A 12,273-nucleotide genomic window follows, 5' to 3' on the forward strand; every position below is an offset into this window, starting at 1 on the left:
GACAGTTCAGAGCCTGGAGCCTGCTTCTGATTCTGTGTCTCCCTCTCTCTCTGCCCCTGCCGTTCTCGCGCGCTCTCTCTCTCTCAAAAATAATAAACAAACATTTAAAAAATTAAAAAAAACCCCAATATACTAAATTTGTGATTCCATTACAGTTGCTACTTCCTTTGAAAGGAAAATAAAGTTCAGAACAAATGTAATGTCTATCAGAAAGGAATTGATTAAAATAATGGTTTCTATCAGCCATTACAGTGGAATGTTTATGCAAAAATAATAATATAAATAACAATCAAGAAGTAATAATGGATAATTATGACTCATTAAGTACTTTGTATATAATATCATCTTTTTTATTTTTTATTTTTATTTTTTTAATTTTTGAAAGAGAGAGAGACAGAGTGCGAGTGGGGAAGGGGGAGGAGCAGAGAGAGAGGGAGACACAGAATCCGAAGCAGGCTTCAGGCTTTGCACAGAATCTAAGCAAGGCTCAAACTCACAAGCTGTGAGATCACGACCTGAGCTGAAGTCGGTTGCCCAACTGACTGAGCCACCCAGGTGCCCCGCATATATCATCTTATTTAAACTTCAAAAAAATCTTGAGAAGCAGATAAAATACATGGGTATTATCAAATAAAACTAAGACCTGACCCTTAAAGTCTCAACGTCTAGGACAGAGGTCTGCAAGTCAACAGCAGGACATTAAGAGATTAGAAGCATTGTAATTTTTAAAGAAGAGATAAAAAAAATAAAAAAGGGTAAAAGAGTAGAGTTTTATGGGTGAAACAACAAGGATGGTGTTCTATGAGTGAAGGGTAGTGTGCCTAGTTAAAAGAGGAGAAAACATTGGAGAGGTTAGCCAAGGTCTCACTGGTCGTGCCTTGTTTGGGGATTGATGTGCAGTGACCTGGAGAGAGGAATCAAGAGAGAATGCACAGTACTTTGGAATGAGAAAACAGTATGACCAAACTCAAGTTCCATCTACTGATGCAGATGGCACTGTGGCCACAGAGGAAGGAGGTATGAGCAGGTCAGGCAGGCAGATGTGTGTGTGGACAGAAGGTGCAAAGGTGAAGGTTGGTGTTAAGGATTATAGGTAGAGAAGGGATAGATCTGTTTATATTTGTGTAAAGTCACTCCAGAATTATTTTGGTTTGAAAATATGATTGTAAGTCAAGATGTATCAGTAGTCATTCTGGGGAGAAAATAACGAGGGGCTGAAAAAAGACATAGGCATCAGACGTGGAGAAAAGAGAAGGCATCTGACAGATTTTATGAGAACCCAGAGTTGGTCACAAATAAGGGCAAGATAATTTATTGTGGCCAATTTGACTGTCCTAGTAGGTGTATATAACAAGCAGGGTGATGCATGGATTTTATAACAGTGTTTGTTGAGTCACAGTCAAATTTTCTCACGTTTTCAAATAATTTATTCAACATAAAGGAAACAGAAGTCTCTGCAAATTTACCTTAACTTTGTATAATTCAACTGATTTACAACACCCCAAAACAGGATAATAGCAGGAACAAGGCTACAATAGCTAGTCTTCTGTAGTCACCATGGCAATGGACTTATTTAATGGTGCCTCTTTCTCACAGTTAGGGCCTATATAATTTATGGGATAAAGGCAATGGTCATGTCTCATCAAAAGAATAGAATATTGGACATGTTACATAGTCACTGTTTTTGCTTTCTCACAGACTATAGACTAAACCTTACAATCTAATTAATCAGACAGCAAATGAATAGGACACGTTGCTGATGGGGACAATTTCCCAAGAGTAGTTTCGCTGTATTTATTGTAGTACACCTTTTCTTTTTTGCCTTGTTCCAGAGCAAAGTTATTTTTATAAATCTTAGATGCCACCATTTTCAGAAACCACTTCAACAAAGACATAATTCACTCCCCCAGAGTATTGAAACACCTCCATGAATTTTAAAATCCCTTAAATTTGCAAGTGAAGAGAAAGGCAACAGAGAGCAAAACAGAGATGATTACTTACGAACTGGTAATGTCTGGAAGATTTCTACTTTACTGTAGTCTCCTTGCCCTTTTCCATTTACTGCTGCAACCCTGACTTCATAAGTTGTATTTGGTTCCAGGTTGCTCAAAACAACCATTGCTAGAGGAGGAAAAAAAAACAAACAATACAAATATATCTGGATGTAAATATGTACATGTACATATATATATGCTTATGCTTAATAATTTTTAGTAAGTAAATGAATAATTTCATTGTAAATCTTTCCAAAAAATACTTGAAAAAATAGGAAATACAAACAAGAAATGATTTGTGAATAGTCCCCTTCTTCACCTCTATTTGAGCTTTCTCTTATGATACTTACACTCGACAATATATTCAAGAAATAAGAATGATATAAATAAAACATCCTTACTCTGTGCATCCCAAATAATTTATCTACTTTAAATGGATTGTTTTTATGGAACTTTATGGAGATATGGAATTCAATAGACAGAACTCTGGCCTCCGGTATAAGGTGTTTCACTCATGTCTGAAGAGTGTCACAGAGCTGACTCTACCACCAAAGTAGATCATTTATTTGATAATCTCAAATCAAATTAAATTAGTTTTAATGCTGGTTTGAAGGTTGTCTCCTCCTGTATTTTTTTCTGAATTTCTTCTCAATGCTATACTTTATTAGACTTGGATTCAACATGACACCAAGAAGAGAGAATCTGAAAAAGTACAGGAATGTAAATGCTATCAGAAACATCTCCTGGGTCATGTCAACCTCTTCAATTTGCCAAAAAAAAAAAAAATCTGGGTACAATTGCGGTTTTCAAAATCTCATATTTTTACAAATTCCTCCGATGAAGCCAACAAAATCCCATAGATGCCTCTATCCTTACTGCTTCCACTAATGAGTGCAAACATTTACTAGTGGAAGTGGCAAAGCCTTGATAAACAATCAAAAGGAAATTATGTCTGGCATACATAATAAATCAAGTGACCAATTCATAATAGAAGATATAGTCGATCATAAAATAAAAGTTTCATAAAAGGATCATATTTGTAGAGATATTGCTTTATATGAACCATGAGTGAAGATGGTATACATTCAATAAATTACCATATAACTTATTAGCATATTTTTGAAAACTAATTCCATTATAATACAGATTCTTTAGGTAATATTTTTTTATTGTACATTATATGAATGTACATCATGAATCTGTTTTGATACTTCCTTTTGTTTCATTATTTTCCCCTATATTCATTATCATGACATCTCTTTAGCTTTTTGAGTATAATTATTGAAATCTTCATTGAATTATTTATTAAACTACAGAAAAGAAAAAAGCTTCTGAATGCACATTAAAGATGTTTTTTTCTAAAATACAGAATTCAAAAAGTATAAAAAATTATATATATATTTTTTACATGTATCTGATATATATCAGACACCTATTAATGGAAAAAAACCATTCCAGATATCAACCAGACCTTATTTAATATAGTACAGATGTTCTAAAACCAGCAAAAAGATGTATTCCCAATCAGCAAAATTTACATTTGTATTTCTCAATTTCTCTACCTTGTAAAAAAACTGAACTTGTTTTTGAGAGTGGATTGCCTTGTCAAAGACTCAGATTATAATATTTGGTGTCAAAGTCAAGGGAGGCCTTGTGGGAAAACACTGATGGTCAGGGATATCCAACTAATTAGAAGTTACAAGATTAAATGGGAAAACCAAGACCAAGGTTTGAATCCAACTGTTGCTGACAAAGTAACAATCTGTGAGCTTTTCAGGAAACCCAAATCCAGTTGATTAGTGACCTGGAATCAAGGTGTATATAATATTAGTCCGAGGGGAAAAATAGTTGTAACTGAGAGATTAGTGGGTTAGGTCATGCAGACTATGGAGGGAATCAAATTAAAAGTTAGAAAGCCAAGATCCTGAGACAGTGGAAACCTACCGTCCTTGAGAGAAAGTTTCTGTTCAAGGTCAGTATAATAAGGAACTCAAGAGTTTAAAAGTCATCACATCTTGTCAGTTTTTCCAGTAAATAAATATAACCAATTTGAAACCAATGTGAACTAGGCTTACTGTTCTGCAGAGATTTTTAAAGCTTTATGAAAGTGTATTTGTTCCTCAGGGCTTGTAACAAAATGCTTAGGCCCTTGGGCAGTCAGTATTGTCATGGACCAGTCAGTGTTCAATGTGATATTAGGGAGGAGCCAGTGTTTGATTATCCTTTACTTTACCTTTATGGTGAACGACTTGGGGTAGCATGGGGACATGTAAGACGCATGCAGGTATTAGTCTGACTACAAAAACCTTTGCAAGAAGACACTATTGTGATGCATGCTTTAAAATCATGAAAAAAGTCATTTGTTTCTGAGCCTCATTCCACCAGACTGAGATTCCACCAATTCCTAGGGCTGAGTTAGTCTCCCAGCTTATAAAGGAAGACATTTTTAGTAGATGTCATAGAAACAAAAATATAAAGATAAACTGAAAGAAGGTATAGATAAAATAATTTGTGACCTGTAAAATCATCATCACTATGCATCAGTGATCTATGCAAATAGGGATATTATATGGAGACTGTGAGGTAATGAAAATAATGGATATTCCAAAGTTGTTCATCTTTGGCTCTGTGTTTAATGGCAAAATAGTCTGTATTTAGTCTCAGAGATACTTACTTATAAATATTAATATTTACATAGGTATCTACATAGTATGCTACAAATGATATAGGAGAGATTGCTATAGACGTCTTTACTGCTGCAGACAACGTTGATATGTGCTATGCCTCTCCATATTTCTGCGACGTAAAGATGGAACCACTACCATCATTTTAAGATCACTGATAAACTATAACTCAGCCGAGTAGGTGAGAACAATTAGTAATGTTTATGTTTGGTTGTTTGCCTTGACACAACTCAGCAAGAAAGTCAACAGAATTTAAATCATACAATTTTAATTGTAAATAAAATTATCTGCAAATCAAAAGTGTGGAAATCAGACCGTTCCTTATTTTAGGTTAAAAGTAGATAACAATAGAGCTATTAAAGTATCAGAGCACATCACATGAAGGAAAATCGAGGTTATTAGATTAAACAATGGAAACAACAACCCACCTCTCCCCCCAAAAAACCTCTACATTTTACTTGAATTATCTGAATATTTCTAGTCAAAGCTCTCTCTGGCCTGAACTGTCACCATTCTCCTCTGTTCACCATTTCACAGGGCATGTGAGGAGCTTTGAGTGTCCCTCTATCTCTACCAAAGGGGAAACTCATCTCTTTAATTACATTATAATCAATTCAGAATCAAGTCTCCCAAGTTTCCTCACAGTCTTCTGTTCTCCATGACAAGATTCTCCCCGGGGGGCCTGGGTGGCTCAATCTGTTGAGGTTGAGCATCAACTTCAGCTCAGGTCATGATCTCACAATTCCTGAGTTCAAGCCCTGCATTGGGCTTTCTGCTGTTAGCACAGAGCCCACTTTGAATCCTCTGCCCTCCTCTCTCTGCCCCTCGGCTGCTCAGGATTTCTCGCTCTCTTGCTCTGTCAATCTCTCTTTCTCTCTCTCTCTCCAAAATGAATAAACATTAAACAAAAACGATTCTCCCCTTTGCTGACTGAGTTTCACAGCAGAGCAGTTTGCAGAGGAGAGAAGCAAAGAGGTTAAATGATGGCTGCACGGTTATTACAAGGCTGGGCTATAACACTCAAAGGTAAAATGGATGGCGGGGCCTCCTAGAGGGCCTTCAAAAATTATAGGGGAGAGGCACGGAAGTCAACCTATGGAAGCAAGTTTTAGAAAGTTTATATACAAGAAGAAGTCAGTCTGTTTTTGAGTTATGACTGTAAGGGTTTTGTTACAATAACCCTCATTACGAGGCGTATTAACATTGTGTGAACATAAAGATTATTGTGTGAAATAGAAAGAACTCCATAAATTGGGACCAATTTAAAGAGAGGGAACGGAAGAAAGTCAGGGGAGGCAAAGCCCGTATCTGTAATTTGACTTGCCTTTCTTAAATGAGAGGATATATACATTAAATCATCCACAATTTCCTGGCATATTACCAAACACAGGGTTTCTGAGTAGCCAAGGTAGAGCATGAAAGCAAACTACCACTTGAAAAACGAAAGGCTGCATACTCTATAATAGAGTCATACCTCAAATTATGAAGTTAGTTAATGGAAGACTTTCTTTCCCCAAATGTGCCCATACAATAGAACAAAAGAACCACAGACTGAGGTGTGGGATGGGTTCTTTCCTTATAATTTGTTAGAAATTCAAACTTGAAAATTAGGTGAAAGTCGATCTAGATTACAAACCACTGAAAGTTCTCTAAGGACAAATGGCATAAATTAAGGTATTTTATAGTTATATTTAGTCAGCATGATTTGGAAATCATAATGTAATTCTTCTGAAAAGTATACACCACAATGAATTTTTCTTTGACATGGCAACAGGTATAGGTTCTATAAAGAATCTGGTTTGCCTCATTAATTTAATGTTGCTGCTTGACTTAAATATAATTGAGTTTCATAAATGACCATTTTGTCACCTGGGTATACATGCAAAAGTGCAGCAAATATTGAAGTGTGCAAAAATAATGACATTTAAACTGGCAAATGAAGGAAAACAGAAACTAACATTATTTTTGCAAGTATGGGAATGGCATTGCTAGAGAGAAGAATCTGAAGTTTCATTTTCCCTTTAAGAAGGGAATCAATCAGACTTTATTAAAGGAAGTTGAATAAAGTTAGGCTTTTGTTTGTTCAGGTTATGTATTCTTGTAAATCCCATCCCTACAGCTGTCAAGAGAACCAGAGGCTACAGACTATTTATGACCCTTGTGGCAAAATAAATTACATATTTGCAAACTAATTAGGCTGAGCCAAGTTCTAAAGTGAGATTAAATGTAGCCATGCTCTCTTTGCTCTCTTAAACCTCAGGCCTCTCCACGGCTTTTCCAGCCGGTCAGTGTAAGCAGATAAGGACTCCCTGGGTCTGAACTGCTGTATCACCCACTGGAAATGCAACTTATTCAGGCTGTCATGAACTGTGAAACATGTCAGACAGCTATGAGAAACCACAAAGCTTAGCTAGGATGGGACTGATGTTTCAAAATTACACTTGCTGCTAATCTTCTCGGTTAAAACTGAAAATACAAAATCCCTTGAAGTTTCTCACCTAAGATTCAGCTTTTGTTCTCTAAACAATTAAAACAAGCCCCAAACCTTTTTTTTCCCCTCTTTTTTTTTTTGACAGAATTATCTGACTTTCTGTAAGAGTTTGCAGCAGGTTTAAATAAAAGTGTATTCTATCCATAATGTTGAATTTTTTTTAATACTTTCACTCCAGTTATTCACTACATACCTACGAATTACTTGAGGAATTATTCCATTTACCAGTGCAAAGTGTGTCTGTAAGTCTTAAGTTTTAAGAAGTTTAGTTCAGTTGGATTTTCATTTGCTTTTAAAAAGTAAAATATGCAGGGCGCCTGGGTGGTTCAGTCGCTTAAGCATCCGAACCTTGATTTCAGCTCAGGTCATGATCTCACAGTCTGAGGTTGAGCCCCACATCCAGCCCTGTGCTGACAGCACTGAGCCTGCTTGGGATTCTCTCTCTCTCTCCCTCTCTCTCCACCCCTCACCCACTCACGCATGTGTGCCCACTCTCTCTCTCTCTCTCCAAATAAATAAATAAACACTAAAAAAATAAAAAGTAAAATATGCATTTTTGCATAAATCATATTGTGTTTCAAGATTCCATTACTTACAAAAGAATATAATCTTATCTTTTTAAAATTACCCAAAGACTTCAATGAATCATATTAATATATGACTTGCATGGATATATACTTATATATATATATATATATATATATATATATATATATATAAAACATCTATGAACAAATTCTGTGTAATGTATAATTCATATTGATACAGATTGATGCAAAGTAGAAAGAAAAATAATTATGTGGTTTGTGTGGGGCTTTCAACTCAAAACGGTATACTGATGACCCTATTTTAAGACCATAGCTTATCAGTCATGAAATTCCTAATTTTTTCTTTATTGTACTGCTTTTATGTTCTTTTTCATTATGAGTATAAACTATTCATAAAAACAAACAATTTAACAAGTGAGTTTTAACTAATAGAAGGTTTTACACAAGAAGCACATATTGTCTCTTGCAAACAAATGTCTTCCCTTTGAAGTATACTCTGGATAAAAACTTTGATTTAAACACAGGACAATTTAAGGGCACCTGGGTGGCTCAGTTAATTGGTTAACTGTCAGACCCTTGGTTTCAGGTCAGGTCATGATCTCATGGTTTGTGAAATCGAGACCCATGTCGGGCTCTGTGTTGACTGATCAGAGCCTGCTTCAGATTCTCTCTTTCTCTCAAAATAAATAAATAAACTTAAATAAATATATAAATAAAACAGGACAGAGTCCTCAAAAATATTTTTTCACAAACAATTCATACTTTTTTCACTTCAAATACATTTCTTAGCATATAAAAATTACTCACCCAAGAAAAGTTTAATTGATACTTGCTTTCAGGATCCACTTAGTACGTAAAATATGACAGATGTATAATTACCAAATGTCTCCTTCTATAGTCTAAAACAATAGGTTTTCGGAAAACGCTCAGGAAATCTCAACAATTGAAAATAATCATAGTATTATTTTTTACTTATAAATACGCTAATTGTTCAAAATGTGTGTGCCCAAAAAACTCTTAAACTGCTACAAGTTTTGTTGTTGTTGTTGTTGTTGCTTTGTTTTGTTTGTTTGTTTTGGCAGGGGTAGCGAGCTTGAGCTGAGTTTTTGAAACTAAACGTCTCCCCACCATGCCTAATGAAAATTCAAGACTCATTTTAGTTATTTAACCTCCTAATAATTACGTACTTTTTCTGTTACTGATTATGCTCCCTGTTTTTGTACTTAGCTCTTTTATTGTTGGAAGCTCTTTATTGTAAGAATATGGTGAGCAAGACACACACACACACACACACAGATATACATATGTGTGTGTGTATATGTAAAGACATATAAAACATATAAAAGACATATAAAAACATATAAAGAGAGAGAGAAAGAGAGGGAGTGTGTCTCCAGCCCTCACAGAGTCTACGTATTTTGAATGCAAAGTAAGAATTCAATAAAGAGTTTTCTATTGACATTTTAAAAACTATGCCAAACAAAACATCACTTTAAAAGAAACTGGCCCAAAGAGGACACTGCTAAATCTATAGTTGCTCTCCTTTGTCATTTATTGACTCCACTCTTGTATTGCTGAGCATTTAAAGCACATTTTACTTCTCCAACAAAAACTTCTTGTTTATGGGGGAAAAATCCATTATTCAAGTCCCATTTGATGGTATTTCATCTCATACTTAGACTAGGACAGTTTGGTTGCATTCCACACTTCATAAATAAATAAATGGTAGCTCAGAAAGACCAACCAGCCAGTAAGTATCAAAGCTTAGATGTGAACAAGACTCTGTCTTAGAGTTAAAGCATTGCATCTTCCCATGACTGTATTGTGGCCTATAAAGCCAGAGTACAGAAAACCATTTGTGAAAAAGGAATTTTAAAAAATCTTCATTAACCTGAATGCAGGAATATTTATATTCTCTTCCCAGAGACACTAAATACATATAAGGCTAAAAATGATAAACTAACAAAAATGGTAAGACTGTATATACTTTTTAAGATTTATTTTAAGCTATTAGAGAACACAGTCTCTTTCTTAGAATATTTTACTGAATTATGTGTTTCTGGATTGTCATTAGAAAGAACCATGTAAACCCATGCTGATGCTCTTCATAAATTCCCAGCACTATAAGACAAATACAATCCCCCGACTTTTCCTTTGGTTCACAGGTGCACGTTGTAATGGTAGAAACGCAAGGATGAAGAATTCAGAGCAAAGTCAGATCAGACTATCCGATCATGGAGTTCTGATTCTGAGTCCTCTCACAGTACAAGAGAGGCATTTACTAGCTAGTTCTGCTTATTGTGCACTCTGGCCAATTTATTTTTTCTGTCTTATTTATTTTTAAACTAAATCAAACAGAGTATTTCATATATCCCGCACAAGCTTTGTAGCCACATTCCCGAATAATGAGTAATGAACTGGTTTTGCTCTGTCATTTGTGTTCTTGTTAAATGCAACACAGCAAACCATACAGACAGCTTAGAGATTCCCTTCGAATGTGAGTAAGATTCAGAACCAAGTGCAACTTGAGCAGTTTTTTCCCACAGTTTCTTTTTTAAAAGTTTGCGTTCTCTACTTTCAAGAAAGTTATGTACTATTTTTTTAAACTCACACTATTTATAATTCCACCTAGAGTAGCCATGCTTTTCTGTAGCTAATCCAGACATCTCCATTAGTTCTAATCAATTGCTAACTATTTTTCAATGAATTTCAGAACATAGAACATTCTACTTTATCCAGATATTCTGGATCATGTGTATTCCTTTCTTTATCTTGTTTAATATGGATGTATTTTATTTTCCATCAAAATTTAAGTGTTTCAAGTAAATTAATATGAAGGCTTGCCATTCATATTTTGCAGCTATCATATCTCTACACAACTTGTAACAAAAAATTACCTGTAAATATTTTGAGTATTTAAGGAAAATATACTACATTTCTATACAGCTATTTTTATGAGTACAAAATTATTTGATTTAGAGCATTTAAAAATGTCTTTTGGAGAATTAAAATCATAAGCCAGATAATTCCATTACTAAATATTCATGTGCACAATTCATGTCATTATGAATACTTTATACAAACTGAAGATGCTCATCTGAACAATTGCACTGGAATCCCTCATGAAAATTTTAAGAAATCATCTGAATCTTGAATTTTAAAACTGAAAGAATGAGTGTCTATATAAAGTTTCAATGAATGTGAAGAGTTATAAATGGAAAGGGAAGATTCTAGAAAGGTAGTGGAGGAGGAAGCACAAGGAATCTTCCCTCTCCACCTAGACAACAATTATATTGGCAGAGTCTGTCTGATGTAAATATTTTGGAATCTTCGAGTCTGTTAAAGGCTTGCAACTTCCAGGGGGAATATATGGATAGTAAACTGTGGTCAATTTGGTCAGTTTCAGCTGTTAGCACAATAGTAGCTACACGTCCCTGCCCAATCAAGTAGCAGGCAGTTGAGCACATGCTCCTAGAGTGGCTTGCACACAGCATGTGGGAGTCAGGTGTGTAAAAAGGACCTTCTCCTTCAAATATCAGGGATCCTGCTCTGATTTTGGTTGCTGCTTTTGATCACAGAGGTGCAGACAAGAAGGTGGGCAGCCATTGTTGTTGCACCTCTCCTTATTGTTGTATGCCTTTCCCCTTTTGGCAGAAGTGACTTCCTGGGCATTTAAGGAACCAGTGCCCTAAGAAGACCTTAAGTTTACATGTCAGTTTGATCCTTGGCACAGGCATAGCCTACAACAATAGTTTTAAAAAGCAATAAGCAAGAATAACAAATAAGAATTGATGCTCTGGAAGGGGCCCCCCGGGGGGCTCAACTGGTTAAGCGTCTGACTCTTGGTTTTGGCTCAGGTCATGATCTCACAATTCATAGGCTTGTGTCCCATGTTGGGCTCTGCATTGACAGCCTGCCAGGGATTCTCTCTCTTCCTCTCTCTCTGCCCCAGCTTATGTGCTCTCTCTCAAAATAAATAAATAAACTTAAAAAAAAAAGAGTTAACACTGCAGAAGAGAGATAACTGATTTCCAGGGTTGTTATATTATTAAAATCAAATGTCTAATTTTTAGGATATAAATCACAAGGCATGCAATGAAACAACAAATTATGGCCCATTTAAGGAAAAATTTTAATCACAGAAACTTTCCCTGAAAAATATTTCACGGTAGATATAGTAGAAAAAAACTTTTGAAACAACCATTTTAAAGTTGCTAAAAGAACTAAAGGAAGAACTAAAGAATAAAGCAAGCAAACAAACAAACAAAAAACCAATAAAAAACACAATGTATGACCAAAATAAAGAGAGAAAATCTAAAAAAGAAACCAAAAATTAAATTGTGGAGCTTAAAAATAATTTTTGTCAATAAATGTGTTCATTCAATAGATGAACTCAGAGAGGCCTACACCAAGACACATCATAATCCACTTTCATAACTAAAGGCCGAGAGAGAATCTTGAAAGCACCAAGCGAGAAGGTAACATTGTATACAAGACATCCCCAATAACATTATTAGCAGATTTCTCATCAGAAACTTTGGAGGCCAAAAGGCAGA

At 35.2% G+C, this 12,273-nt stretch overlaps 1 protein-coding gene across 4 annotated transcripts in view; it reads right to left on the reverse strand.

The window, feature by feature from the left end:
- NCAM2 (neural cell adhesion molecule 2) overlaps positions 1-12,273 on the reverse strand; it is a 517,977-nt gene that overhangs the window by 64,863 nt on the left and 440,841 nt on the right. For all 4 annotated transcript variants that reach the window (XM_027041783.2, XM_053220659.1, XM_053220660.1 and 1 more), the window contains one exon: positions 2,002-2,121. In XM_027041783.2, the coding sequence (XP_026897584.1) occupies positions 2,002-2,121 (120 nt within the window). The remainder of the gene's footprint in view (positions 1-2,001; positions 2,122-12,273) is intronic.

The sequence above is a fragment of the Acinonyx jubatus genome, chromosome C2 (assembly GCF_027475565.1).
Source record: "Acinonyx jubatus isolate Ajub_Pintada_27869175 chromosome C2, VMU_Ajub_asm_v1.0, whole genome shotgun sequence".
Classification (NCBI taxonomy): Eukaryota; Metazoa; Chordata; class Mammalia; order Carnivora; family Felidae; genus Acinonyx; species Acinonyx jubatus.